General features: G+C 33.8%; 1 protein-coding gene across 1 annotated transcript; it reads left to right on the top strand.

Annotated features, from left to right (window-relative positions):
- Positions 1 to 470: 470 nt before the first annotated feature.
- Positions 471 to 14,092, top strand: LOC137923266 (monocarboxylate transporter 14-like). The gene is made up of 6 exons (XM_068766462.1): positions 471 to 578; positions 4,662 to 5,803; positions 6,704 to 7,219; positions 8,946 to 9,161; positions 11,764 to 12,049; positions 13,894 to 14,092. The coding sequence occupies exons 2-6, from the start codon at positions 4,727 to 4,729 to the stop codon at positions 14,067 to 14,069; spliced, it is 2,271 nt and encodes a 756-aa protein (XP_068622563.1). The 5' UTR covers positions 471 to 578; positions 4,662 to 4,726; the 3' UTR covers positions 14,070 to 14,092.
- Positions 14,093 to 14,427: the final 335 nt, after the last annotated feature.

Raw genomic sequence — 14,427 nt, 5'->3', positions numbered from 1 at the left:
GACACAGATCAGCAGCAGGCCAGGATCGGAGTTATGGCGCACATAAATGGCATAAAGATGGCCGCTGGGAACTTGAAGATCTGGAGCGGAGACCGCGGATCAGAAAGCGCTGCGAAGAAGGTTCACTCACATGGTGGCCACACGACCTTATTAAGAACGTCTGAAGACACTGGTTGCACTGAGAGATATCTATGCTGAAATAATGCTGATGACTAATTAAAAAATAAATGTCCATTTAATTTACCAATTAAATAATCTTTATTTTCACAAAAAATATATTAGATACGTTCTACATTTTTATGACATATAATTATTTATGTATACAAGCATATGTTTATAGCAACGAAGCGTATAAGCATTTCAATTAAATTATAATGAGACTGTTTAAAAAAATAATTAGATTCATGGTCACCCTAGCAATGAGTCACGCATGCAAATAAATTAATTTTCAGTTTAACGCGACATTTAGGAGTGGTTGGACGTGTGTAACTGTCAATATGTAGTTGATTTTAAGGTTAAATAAATTGCGATAAATTATTTGGATAATCATTTTACACTTGTTAATTGGATCTACACGGGTGAGTAGTTCTATGTTTCGTTAGAAACATTTCGATTTGAAATTACCCTCTAAGTTTATTCAACTCGCTGCAAGTATATTCAGTATTGCGGCTTCGATTCCTGTACTACACAATACTTTTGTATACAGGTGATTAGTTATATGTGTAAAAGGTTTAAAGATGCCAATTTTTTTTCTTTAGTTTTGCAACAGGTTAAACTTCTGTCAATAATCTTTAGAGAGATATAAACAACATTTAAAGTACCCGACGATAAATATTGCACATCGACTTTTGGAAAGAGACAATCGACTTACACTTACTATCGACTTACACTTACTACTTACTTTTAGAGCGTTATCTCTGTCGCACGAAATACGACTAACAAAACGTCATATAGGTAGTGTGGGACAGAGATAGTGCTCTACAAAGCCGAAATTAGCCGATTGTCTCTTTCCAAAGGTCGATGAGCAATATTTATCGTTGGGTATTGTAATTTTATTATGTAGTAAATCTAATCTTGAAAAATTTAATTATTACACCCTATCCTAAAGGATAGGGTGTAATAATTAAAAACATTTTATTTACACAAACATTGGTAGATGTAGATCTGTGTTACAGAAATCGGTGTTTTGGTAAATGACGTTATAGAAATCGATTTAGAATTGAGAGTTTTTTATAAACTGACTAATACTCAATAATAAGTATGAAATTATGCGATGATTTTTTAAACAAATAAAGTTTAATATATTCTCTCTAAGTATTTGAACTCAATTGAAACGGCTTTTATTATTTCAATTGAGATCATCCGGATATTTCGTTAAAAGTACCGCTATATGACCACACGCGTGTTTTGTTTTGTTAATTTCTTTCAATGATCCATAGTTTAACTGTGTTATATAATATGTCAGGGGTGGCCAAGCATTTTGATAGTTCGATTTTTTTTTTAATTTAAATTTGTGTGCAATAAAGGCATTTAATATAGAAGTTATATTTATCGAAAACATATAAATAAAAGTACATAAGATTTTTTAAATGACTTTTTGTAACACATGCGGGAAGATAAGATATATATATATATATATATATATATATATATATATATATATATATATATATATATTTATAATATATGTGTGTGTGTGTGTTAAAAATATATGAGCTTCTGTGCTCCCATCTGTTTCGGTTCTCCGCGACGTGACTACATACATGTTATTTTATTTAGTTGTATATGTTTACACAACGTTCATGTCATCACTAAGATGATGATTTGTTCACACCAGCACACAGGACTACGCCTCCTTGATCGGTCTACATTGGTTATTAAAGGGTGTTTGAACGCAGCTATAGGTTTTTTTTAAAACATAATTTTAAAAAGTAATTAACAGTGCAGGATGAGGGCTGTCGAGGCATTTTTTAAGAATAATAATTCTTACTTAATAAAATAACGTGGACAATATTGTTCAATATTTTATTCAACGGCTAAGAGATGGACATAGTGTAAATCTAATTAATCCTTGGGTGTAAAGATTTCGCGTAACTACAACCGCTATGAACACCCCAAAGGATCACCCTCAGGGTCCAGTCGATCTTCTAGAACCCTCGAAGACTTTGATCTAGTTGAAAGCGGTTTATGTTAAAATATACGACTTCCAATACGTAAAAGAACAGCCTCACTGGAACTTCGACGATCAATCACGAAATTTCAAAAAAGTTTCGGTTTATTAAAATTAAAATTTTCCGAAAAAAAGTTTATCCATCGACGGTGAAGCGTTTTCGCGATGTAAATACATTTTTTGGAGTGATGAATCTAATTTTCACTTTAACAGCCACGTCAACAAATAAAATTGCAGTTACTAGTGTACAAGACTCCTCGATTGAAACATCAAAAATCATCATGACACGACACGTCACGACACGTCACGTCACGACACGATACAACATAATATAAAGGGATAATTGGTCATTTTATTTCGAAAAAACTTGAGGGTAGGCAACAAATGACGACTGTGAAAATAATTGCATGATTACGGATTTCTATTTACCAAACCTACGCCTGCGGGCTGAACCTTTGTTCTCATCACACATGTGGTTCCACATGGTGGAACTGCACATACAGTCGGAGCTTCGATGAATTTGTTTCGGGAAAGTTTTCCACCAAAACCTGACCAAGGCTTTTGGGAATATCCAATCCAATGGATTTTATATGAAGTTACCTCAAAGAGAGAGTTTACAATAGTAATCCTGGCACTCTTGTGTATTTAAAAGAAAATATTCGTCGAGAAATCAGTTTAATTGAATGAAGTTCGTTGCAGCTTGTTGTGCAGAACATAAGGTTCTGTTTTGAATAACTCTTAACCTCGGCTTAGTTATTTATTGCCTGGCTTATATCACTACTGCCACTTCGGAAAGCGTTCGCGCTGGGAGAAGTTTGCGGAAGAAACTTCAACAACGCTTTTATTTAGTATGATCTATATAATAAAAAACTTTTTGCCTTTATTTATTAAATTGTCATGTTATTTTTTGAACAGTTTGACAAGCGAATGTAAATAATATATTTTTTTTAATTTTTTGAGGTTGAGGTTAATGGAATCAAGCGACGACGCCATCTTGTATATCAAATGTCAAGCGTGAACACTGCGTATCTCATATTATGTATATGCAATGTTTAAATATAGATATATCCATACGCCGCATTTTGTTATTTGTACACGTATTTAAATTTTAATTGTAAAAGAGAATAATTTAAATTTCAAATTTCAATTTTCTTGTCATTTAACTGACAGTGAACGTCACGTGAATTGCGCGGGAAATATAATTCTCATTTTTAATCTGTACAAATATATACAGTTGAAATATCTGTTTGTAATATTAAAATAACCTATTTTTACTACATGTATATGGACATATATATACTGTACATATACCATAATTACATTTTTTAGAAAATTTTAACCTTCTGTTTGTTCCGGCTAATCACTGAAATGGCTGGACCGATTTTGACGAGACTTATACTGGAAGGTAGCTGATGTAATAATAAGTAACAAAGCTATTTTTTTTAGAAACAAAAAACTTCATAAATAAAAAAGAAGGATTTTTTTTGTTAAACTCGGCACGCATAGCTACTAGGCAATATAAGTGAAAAAAAGTATTTGAAAAAAGATTATTATTAATTATTAAATAATTACTTAATTATTATTTCAATCTTTTGTATTTTATTTTAAATAACTGATTTGTATATTTTCAAATGTATGTGGGTCAGACATAACTTCTCAGGATTCAATGGATTCGCCGTTCATAATTGTTGAGGGGTTGGTATGGTGCACGGAAGTAACGGCGAACTATATATATATATATATATATATATATATATATATTTATTTATATATATATATATATATATATATGATATATATATATATATATATATGTATATATATTCAAACTATTATAGCATTTATTAACAGCAGCCTAATAAAGTCGTACGTATGTTTATTGAGTAAATATTGTGGGAGATATTTGCGTTCGTGATAACGACAAGATAGCACAGACACGATTGATAAGTTTCGGCGCCTGTGTTCCTACGTCATGTATGTTAATGGGGTTAGTGCAATCGATTATACCTAGTCTAGCCATAAATTCTGTTACTGGCTGTACACATACATTTAAAAAAAAAACATCAATTTAAATTTCGAATTATCTCTGTCACACACTACCTATACGTTTTGTCAGTATAAAATACACCAATTATAGAAAAAATTATGTATTTTATACAAAGAATAAAAATAATTATTCAAAAGAAGCAAATGATACTTGTTGTAACAGCTCCTAATAGATACCGGACTGTTCGTATTTCGTGCGACAGAGATAACCGCTCTACGAAGCCGAAATTAGCCGATTGTCTCTTTCCAAAAGTCGATATCCAATATATACTAATAGGTACTGTATGTATAGTTAAAAATTGTTAAATTTCAATTTATTATTTTTTACCGCGGCACACTTGTATCCGACCTAAGGCACTAGATTATCGTCTGTCAAGTTTTATTTAATAAGAATCCAATGTTTGGGAGGCTACAATACTTTTTAATCTGTCTCATTTGTTTTCAGTAAATTCATTTAAGAATAACTTAAAAATTACCGGAGATATGTTAGATGTATAAGAAACATAAATAATGGAAAATAACAAAAACATGCAAGAAACAAAAGCAAATTGCGATAATGATTTGCATAAACCGGATGATGATATGAACAAAATAAATTCACTTAAATCGGAAGACGACAATGTTGTTGCAAGATACACAAAAGATGAAGCTACTGTTGTAGATAGAGTTAAATTCGAAGGTCTAGAAGATGTTGATAGTATTTGTTCTGATGTTGAAAAAAAACTGCCATCTATACCTGATGGTGGTTGGGGATGGGTTGTTGTGGTTGCTGCATTTATCATTTCAGCTTGTGCTGATGGTCTAGCTTTCTCTTTCGGACTTTTACACGAGGAATTCACTTCATACTTCGAGACGACTCAATCAAAGACATCTTTAATAGGAAGTTTGTTTATAGCTACACCTTTATTGGCTGGACCAATTATGAGTGCCTTAGTCGATCGATATGGATGCAGAACTATGACAATGCTAGCAGGTTTGATGTCAGCTATTGGATTTCTTTTAGCATCTATCAGTAATTCAGTAGCAATGCTTTGTTTGACATTTGGTTTTCTCAGCGGACTAGCAATGGGTATATTGTATGTTACCGCTGTAGTTTCTGTTGCGTTTTGGTTTGATAAAAAACGTAATTTGGCTGTATCACTTGCTTCGTGTGGAATCGGTTTTGGTACATTAGTATATTCACCACTAACGCATTACCTCTTGGAAGCGTACGATTGGAGGAACACAGTTGTACTTTTAGCCGGTACGTTGCTAAACATGTGTGTGTGCGGTGCTTTAATGAGAGACCCTGAATGGCTCACAATCAAGCAAGAAAGAGAACGACGTCTATCCAGATCAAGGAGATCTTCTAGCATTGGATCAATGTCATCAAGATCTATTGGTGGAGAATCATTGTTTTTAACTCCGGATGAACTGAAGGCTTTATTAAAAAGCGGTCAGAGTCCTGATTATATCCTAGCAACACTCACAATGAGTATAGCGGAAGCTCAACAGTTGGAAGAAACAACGCAACTCAATGCTGACCAGGCATATAAGAGAATACATTCAGATATACATCTACCGACGTTTATTGCACAGAATGAAAAGGTATAACAATTTGAATTACATATTTATTTCTTAAATAAGACCGACATAAGTCCGCCCTTTGTATTAAAAATATACAAAGACTTAATGTTTAGAATCATACTTCAAGTCAACCGTGTGATATTGAATAATGTAAGACAAAATTTGATTTATAAATACTTATAATAACAAATTAGAAAATTCAGATTCTTCATAACAAACATTTTTTTTTATTTCATTGCCCCCGTATATTGGGACTTCTTGTTCCCGATATTTTTTTTGGACAAGGCTTTGATTTCACTAAGTTTTTCAGAAAAGTTTTATTTATTTTTTCCTTTCGTCCGTCACATCTGGCATTCATGTTTTTTTTTCATGTTCTTTCTTATTGCTTTTACTTACATACCTTCTATCTATCATTGTTTGCAATTCACATTTGATTTTCCTTTTATTCACAATTCTAATTTTAGAATATGTCTTCTTTCTAAATCATATCAGACATTACTCTATTAGTGATGTTGTCGTGATGGATCTATCGTCGTTATAGGAAAGGGATCTGGTACTGTGGTGGAGGCTGACGACCCGGGGGGTTAAGGAGACCTCCTTGCTATTGGCGTTCACCTTCACCGAACAGACTTTTTACTTAACCAAATTTTAATTAATCCTGTGATTGCTGATTCAAAAACATATTCCAGAACTTTCGCTCTAGGCAGGTCTACATTCTTTAGCAGATTATAAATAGATTTCATTATTATACCTTTCATTCCTACCTTCATCATATACAAATTCAATGTAAATTAATTTCTAGTTATTTCATTGAATAGGTTGCAGTACTTGTATACCATAGTTAGTATTATTACACGAATCGTTCAGATCATATATTACTAATCTAAATACCTTGATAAATTTATCTTTATATTTTTTTAGGTACCAGTTGAAGTTATAGAGAAACTAATGACCAATAAAAGACTGTACAACATCATATTACAAAACTATCCCGATTTAATTACCAGAAGACGTTCAGAGATAAATATTAACGTAGAAGGTGCAGCAGATGTTAAAAACGAACCTGCACAACTCTCTGTTAAAGTAACAGTTAAAATGCCGAAAGGCAATGAATCTGAAACTGTTCACAAAGCAGATAAACAATCAAAAGACAATCAAGAAGTTATCTCTAAAGATAATAAAGCGACAGTAAACACAGCAACAAATATAATGGATAAGAAATCAAAACCTAAAATACCGGTTCAGCAGACGAATTGGCTGTCCAAACAAATTTTAACAGACCATCACTATCTAAGAGATATGCCATTGTACAGAAACACGATAATGCATCGAGGAGCAATGATGAACATACCTAGATATAAATTAAGAGCATCTTCATTGCCAGATATCTATAGAAACTCCATGTGGTCTTTACTTACGGAATCTGATGATGGATCGGTATGTTATATTTTGTTACTTTTAATTATAATTAAACCTAGTTGCTAGTATATAGTTTACACCAATACCTAACTTTGCGACGTGGTTACGTTCCGAAAAAAACACGACGCAAATTGAACCATGTAAAGATCGAAGATAGGTTCCAGTTTTTACGAAAATACTACTTTATAAAAAGAAAATTGAACAAAGTAAACATTTAAAAGAAAAAAATTATGTGACACTGCCAATAAATAAATTGGAAGAATATTTACCTTTTTTGTAACCAGAAACAACACGTAAAAATTTATTATTCTCTTTTAAAAAAAACACAACACACTACGTAATTGAAACTGAACTCTTAAATTACCAAAACAAAGTGAAAATAACACTGTATTCAAATTGCGTTGTTTTTAGTTAGAAAGGGAATCCCCCAGTTTTGATGGCATGGCGCAATTAGACACAAAGGTGTTGCCATATTTTGAAAAAAAAAAGAAAATTTCCAAAAAAAAATTTAAGACTAGAACCCAATACAACACAACCTCGAAAATCTAACGACGCACAGTGAAAATTAGTACTAATTAAGCAGTGACGCAACTGCGAAAAAAACGCAAAGCGAGGTATTAGTGTATTTCTTTCTTTTAATAAATAAGTAAAAGAGTATTTTTTTTTGGATTGCTAGGATGTTTTGTTTACAATGTTTTTTTCGCGTTTACTGAGTGCAAAAAGTGGGATGATTGTCGCTATTCGATATGCTTCTCAAATTGCCATTTAGCTGGACTATCTCAGTAACTTTTATTTGTCTAAGGATCTCAAGTTAGATTCGATATTGTAGAATACCCCCAAGCGTAGATCTTTCCATGAAACGTTGAGATACCATGAGTTTGCTAATAAGACAGGTAGTCAAATGTAATTTTTTTTTATTTCAATTAATTTTCCGGGAAACCGTCGACAGCTTGATTGAAATATTAAAATTTACACTAATACATTATCATATATGTATGTAGAAGATACACCCAGAAGACATAAAATCAAATTTCTGACTTTTGGCGAAACATTTGACTTTTATCTCGCATTATGTCGATGACGACTTTTAATTAAAAGGTTTTTCTTATATGACAATTCATTCATCTACACATGTAATATTATTGTATATACGAGAACCTATTTAAATGAATACACCTATCCCCCGATTTACACGGTAGATACGTTTCTTAGAAAAACGTGTAAATCGAAACCAAGTCAAAACCGTGTAGATCGAAAAACTTGCAGAAAATGCATAATTTTGCTATTTAACAGTTGTGAATTTTTTTCAATATTTTTAGGTGTACATAGAAATAAAAATAAAATGCATTGACAAATTAAAATATTTGATATATCACGGAAACACTGTCTTTTTATTTAATTACAATACATTAAACAGAAGAACAAAAAATAAAACCAAAGGTGTTTTGTTATCCTTTATCACTGTCAGAAATTACTCTCATTCTTTTTTTCGAAATCGAAGGTTCGAATTCACTTTCATCACTCGAAGTTATTTTTGCCGATTCGATGTTTGAAGCAGAAATATTTACATTATGAGAGATGATAATAAAATCGGTTATTAAAACAAAAAAAAAACTTATTTGGAAAACCGTGTAAAAGCGAAAACGTGTAAAACAAGTGCCGTGTAAATCGGGGGATAGGTGTATGTTAATTCTTTCGTATATTTAAATTTCTTTTTGTCATATTTATAATCTATTGTCCACAGAAATGGTACAATCGTATATGGCATGCCGCGAAATCGACGTTCGACTTCAGAATGTTCACAGAATTTCACTTTCTTATGTTCAACATATCCTCCCTGATTCTCTCGGTGTGGTTCATCGTTCCGTACTTCTTTCTGAAGTCTTACATGACTGCTCGAGGAGTTGAGGGTGGTGCAGAAATGATCAGCATCATTGGTATTGCTAGTAGCATTGGGATCGTAAGTTACATTTTTAGATACTACTAAAATTAGTAGGAAAACTACTCAAATTTTCTAAGGATGTAAATGTAGGGTGGGGGCCTATGTACGGTAGTGGATGTCCAGTGAATGAAATGGTGATGATAAAAAAGACCACACCCATATTGCCAATAGGACTGGTTGTAAGCGATCTACATCCAGCTATGTCTATCTTACTTAGAACCTTAAGGCTTTAGCTATTTCCTGTGCTTTAGGTGGTTTGTTTAATACTTTCGGTTTCCGGATCCAATTCCCAGATATATTAGATATCGTAGATCTCGTAGAAAAATCTAGATCGTAAATCTGAACAGCTAGTAGAAAGACTACGAGTTTGCTAAAAATAAAAAGTGAAACACAATGTTTCTGTGAGCCATCACCGGTAACACACGTGATGATCAGATGATGATTAGTTAATGACGTCTTCCAAAAGAATTTCCACAAATTATGATATTTCACTTAATCTTAATTGTAAAACATTAAAACTGATTGAATTTAATAACATTTGCTTGCGATACGAAAGTTATTCTTATCTCTGTTGTCAAATTTATTTATGTATATCGCTTTGATTATATCCAGACGATGTTACGATAGTATATTTTAATTATCTGATTATTATTATCGACATATTAAAACTGAAATTGGTACAAGATTTACTGCACTATGATAATTTTTAGATATATCATTGTGTTTATCGTTTTCATTGACCTATTTCAAATTAAATATGAAAAGGACCAATATTTAGCCACTTCCGCACATGCAGTAGTAGTCGTGCAACAAAGGACACCGCCCGTCAGCCCTCTGATAAATGCGTATGTGGCAAACAATGCGAATCACACAACTACCACCGCCAAATCACTCAACACGTGTTTCATCCTTCCACGGGGCATCTTCAGGAGTTATGTTACACCGATTAGTGCCAAACACAGAGTGGAAGTGGCTAAATATTGGTCCTTTTCTTACTTAGTATGGACTTCCGCAAGGTAACGCCTGATTCCATTAACTATTTCAGATTCTCTGTGTTTATAAGAAATATCTTTATGGATTTTACTTCTTTATCTTTTTCATGTGAGAAAGGTATGTTATTATTATTTTAGATTTTTTACATCTGGAAACGATTTCCTAAGGAGTATCGATTAGATTTATAATGATATCAATAGAAAGCGCACTACAAGTATCTTTAACAAGTTCGTTCGTTCATCTTGTGTGTGAACATGCTATACTATGTTCTCCATTTTCAATTAAGGTACCAGAGGTCATTTGTTCTGTGATCAGGGCCGGTTGAACCGTTACTAATTGTTATTTAACCATCGATTAAACCACTCTTGGAATTGTGGATCGGAGTGTCACTTACCAAATGGCATGTATAGATTCCGTAGGTTTGAAATGGCAGGTCGCTGATGGCGTCTAGTCTAAGAAATGTTTTAAGATAGCGAAGTTAGAAGGCTGTAGATGGAAACTTGACTTGTGCCGCTACATACTATTTTGAAAGACGGATTGGGAGGCTGTTTATGTGGACGCTCCATGGGTTACTAGGCCCCTTGGACTAGGGCGTCCAAGAGGATTGAACCTCTGCTTGTTCAGTTGCTATTGCCTGGCTAATATCACTGCTATAAGTCGACGCCTTGTCACAAATAGCACAAACATCAGGGAGAGACCTCAATATGGAGTAGGGTCGACATCCTCTTAGACAGGGGCGACTTAACCTATAGTGCAGGGTGTGCAATGCACACGGGTGTCATCGTCTCAGGGAGCGCCATGGCGCGACAGCTAAGAGCACTTTGGACCATCATGGTACAACACATGATTGTAAGTTCTATGGGCAGCGAAACAAAAATTCGATACATTTCGCTTCTATTTCGCTGTCCATAAAATATAAACACAAGACGAAACATGAACTATCGCGATTCGCCTCTTAAAAACAATGAGTGTTATTCTGCCGTCATAAGAAGAAAGGCCGTAACTAATACCATACTGTAAGCTATACCTACTTATAAAATAACTTGTTGGAATATGAAAAAACTTTCTTGTTACGACGGCAAAGTTAATAGTTATAGCCGCGGTGGGGGGGGGGGGGGTCAGGCCTAGGGGGCGCCAGGGTTTTACACACGGGCGTTACACGAGCAAGAGCCGCCCCTGAGTAGGAATGAGGAAGTGGTCGAACAAACCGACATTTTAAAAACAGAACATTGTTAGGGCATCGTTAAAAACAAGCAATACACTAATAATGTAAAAAAAAAATAATAATATTGGTTTTTTTACATCATTAGTGACTACCACTGCATGTGCGGAAGTGGCTAAATATTGGTTATTTTCTTCTTACTTAGGATGGACTTCCGCGAGGTAACGCCTGATTCCATTAAATAATAATAATTATTAGTTGAATTTTAATTTAGTTTTATATAGTTTACGATTTAAGAGACTTAGTAAACATTAACATTCAAAAACGACAAATAAAGACAAGGACGGCTAATGTCTGTGGAATTTAGAACCTAATAACAAAAATAAAACACTACAGTCATTCCGGAAAGCGTTACAAATAAAGCGCCGAAATGATTATTGTTACATCAATGGGTGATGTTTACAGGTAGCTTTAGGCTGGGCAGGTGATCAACCTTGGATAAATGTCACCAAAACTTACGCGGTGTGTCTTATAATCTGTGGCCTATCAGTTGCTGCCTACCCTCTATTCATCACCGACTACTGGGCCCTGGCAGTGGTCTCCGCGATCTTCGGTCTATCCTTCGCCAGTTCATATTCTTACACTCCTGCCATACTCATGGAGCTGATGCCAATTGACCACTTCACTGTAGCCTATGGATTAATTCTTTTGAGCCAAGGTATTGGACATTTGGTCGGGCCCCCCATTGGTGGTGAGTACTTTGTTTATCTGTCTGATTCGACTAAATTATTTTAGAACGTCGACAGATTCAAATAAAAATTCACATTGGATCCATGCTTTACGGAGAGAACGAGAAAGAACGAAATATTAAATCATATAACCTCTCTGAATTAAAAAGAAATTTATTTATATATGTACACCAGTAGTACACATCAATTAAAATCACATTAAAAGTTACCATATAAATAATGTTTCTGTTACAGTACCCGACAATAAATATTGCACATCGACCTTTGGAAAGAGACATTCGACTAATTTCGGTTTCGTAGAGCGTCATCTCTGTCGCACGAATTACAAACAGTCCGGTATCTATTAGGAGCTGTTACAACAAGTATCATTTGCTTCTTTTCTCTATCACACAAAATACAACGACTGAAACGTCACATAGGTAGTGTGTGACAGAGATAGTGTAATGAATAGTAAGCTGAAATTAGTCGATTGTCTCTTTCCAAAAGTCGATGTGGAATATTTATCGCCGGGTACTGTATGTTTCTTTATAGGTTACATGAAATTAAAAATATACTATATATAATATTGCAGAAAGATCAGACTATATTTTATAAAAATGAAATTGATAAAAAATTTAAGAGAAAAATGGTCGGACGTAAAAGGAAACGTCTGTCTTATGACTTTTTGACGACACTGAAAGAGTTTCTTCAAGACTACGTACTTCTTCTCCTTTCGGCTGAAGGAGACTCACTGCAGGACATAGGCCTTCAAAGATCGCCACGATGATGGATCCTACGCGGACAGCATCCAGAAACTTCCCACGACCTAAAATATGTAGATCCACCTATTGAAGGGCCAACATGTCGCGTCTACCGACGAATGCGAGCTTAAAAACACCCAATTAAATGATAATATTCTGTCAATTATTATCATTATTTCAATCTATACATCTTCAACAAGACCTTGTTTGCGGATGCGCTTCCTGGTTCATATTCTCCACTTTAGAATCTTGAAGCTCCAGCTGCCATTTGGTTACGCTATGTGGTCTTTCTACTGCCATTTTGACCTTGCCAATATACATCAATACCTTACTTTGCGTCGTGGTTACGTTCCAAAAAAAAAAAACACGACGCAAATTGAAACGCCGCAAAGTGAATTAAGATTTTCTATAGCAAACCATGTAAAGATCAAAGATAGGTTCCAGGGTCACGAAAATAGTACTACTTAAAAAGAAAATTGAACAAAGTAAACATTTAAAAAACAAAAATAATATAACTCTGCCAATAAATAAATTGGAATAATAATTAACTTTTTTGTAATCCGAAACAACAAGTAAAATTTTATATAAATTTATAGCTCTCTTTTAAAAAAAAAGTACAACACACTACATTACAACACACTACGTAATTGAAACTGAACTCTAAAATTATCAAAACAAAGTGAAAAAAAACTGTTTTAAAATTGCATTGATTTTTAGTTAGAAAGGGAATCCCCGAGTTTTGATGGCATGGCGCAATTAGAAACAAAAGTGTTGCCATCTTTTAGAAAAAAAGAGAATTTCAAAAAATAATAAAAGACTCCCATCCAAAACAACGCAACCTCGAAAATCTAACGACGCACAGTGAAAATTAGTACTAATTAAGCAGCGACGCAAAGCGAAGTATTGGTGTATTGGGCTATATCTTCATCTGATTTATGTCCTATTAATATACATATGTATATTAATAAAAAAGACGAGTCCTAACACTGATGTAATCATATTTTATCTATATTTATGTGCACTTGTATGTGTGTGTAACGATTTATAGATAATTTGTGTTACTATAGATAAAAAAATTATTTTAACATCTGTAATAATTCTTTAAGGGATGCTGTACGATTTGACTGGTTCCTGGGATCTGACTTTCTACGCAGCCGGCGTATGGCTCATCATATCTGGTCTATGTGTGGGTGTGATACCATACACGAGAGACATGCGCATGTGTGGTAGTGCACCGCTTCTGAAAGAGACGGTAGAAGTGAAAGAAGTCATTGATGTATGAATTTAATGTTTATTGCATTTGTAATAAAGTATATATTCGTATATATTGTTTTACTAGCACTTATAATGAATTTATATGAAACTAGCTGATCCCGCAAACGTTCCTTTGCAAAAAAAAATAAAGTTTTTAATTAATAAATAAAAAATAAGGATTGATGGTAGAGGGGTGAAAATTCAGGGTTGTATGTATTTTGTATGATGTATCATTAAAAAATGTGGACCACCCTTATCACTTAGGGGTATGGAAAATAGATAGTAGCCGATTCTCGGACCTACTGAATACGCATATAAAATTTGGTAAAAATCGGTCTAGCCGTTTCGGAGGAGTACGGTAACTAACATTGTGACATGGAAATTTT

The sequence above is a fragment of the Battus philenor genome, unplaced genomic scaffold (assembly GCF_028537555.1).
Source record: "Battus philenor isolate CCGP_79_NKW_IND1 unplaced genomic scaffold, ilBatPhil1.0.hap1 SCAF_21, whole genome shotgun sequence".
In the NCBI taxonomy this organism is placed as follows: Eukaryota; Metazoa; Arthropoda; class Insecta; order Lepidoptera; family Papilionidae; genus Battus; species Battus philenor.
Note: the sequence above shows the minus strand (reverse complement) of the source record. Positions and strands in the feature narration are given on the sequence as shown.

Coding starts and splice junctions, on each gene's coding strand:
- LOC137923266 (XM_068766462.1), top strand. CDS start 4,727: ATGGAAAATAACAAAAACATGCAAGAAACAAAAGCAAATTGCGATAAT. Junction 7,220..8,945: donor CGGAATCTGATGATGGATCG/GTATGTTATATT, acceptor TATTGTCCACAG/AAATGGTACAATCGTATATG. Junction 12,050..13,893: donor GGTCGGGCCCCCCATTGGTG/GTGAGTACTTTG, acceptor TAATTCTTTAAG/GGATGCTGTACGATTTGACT.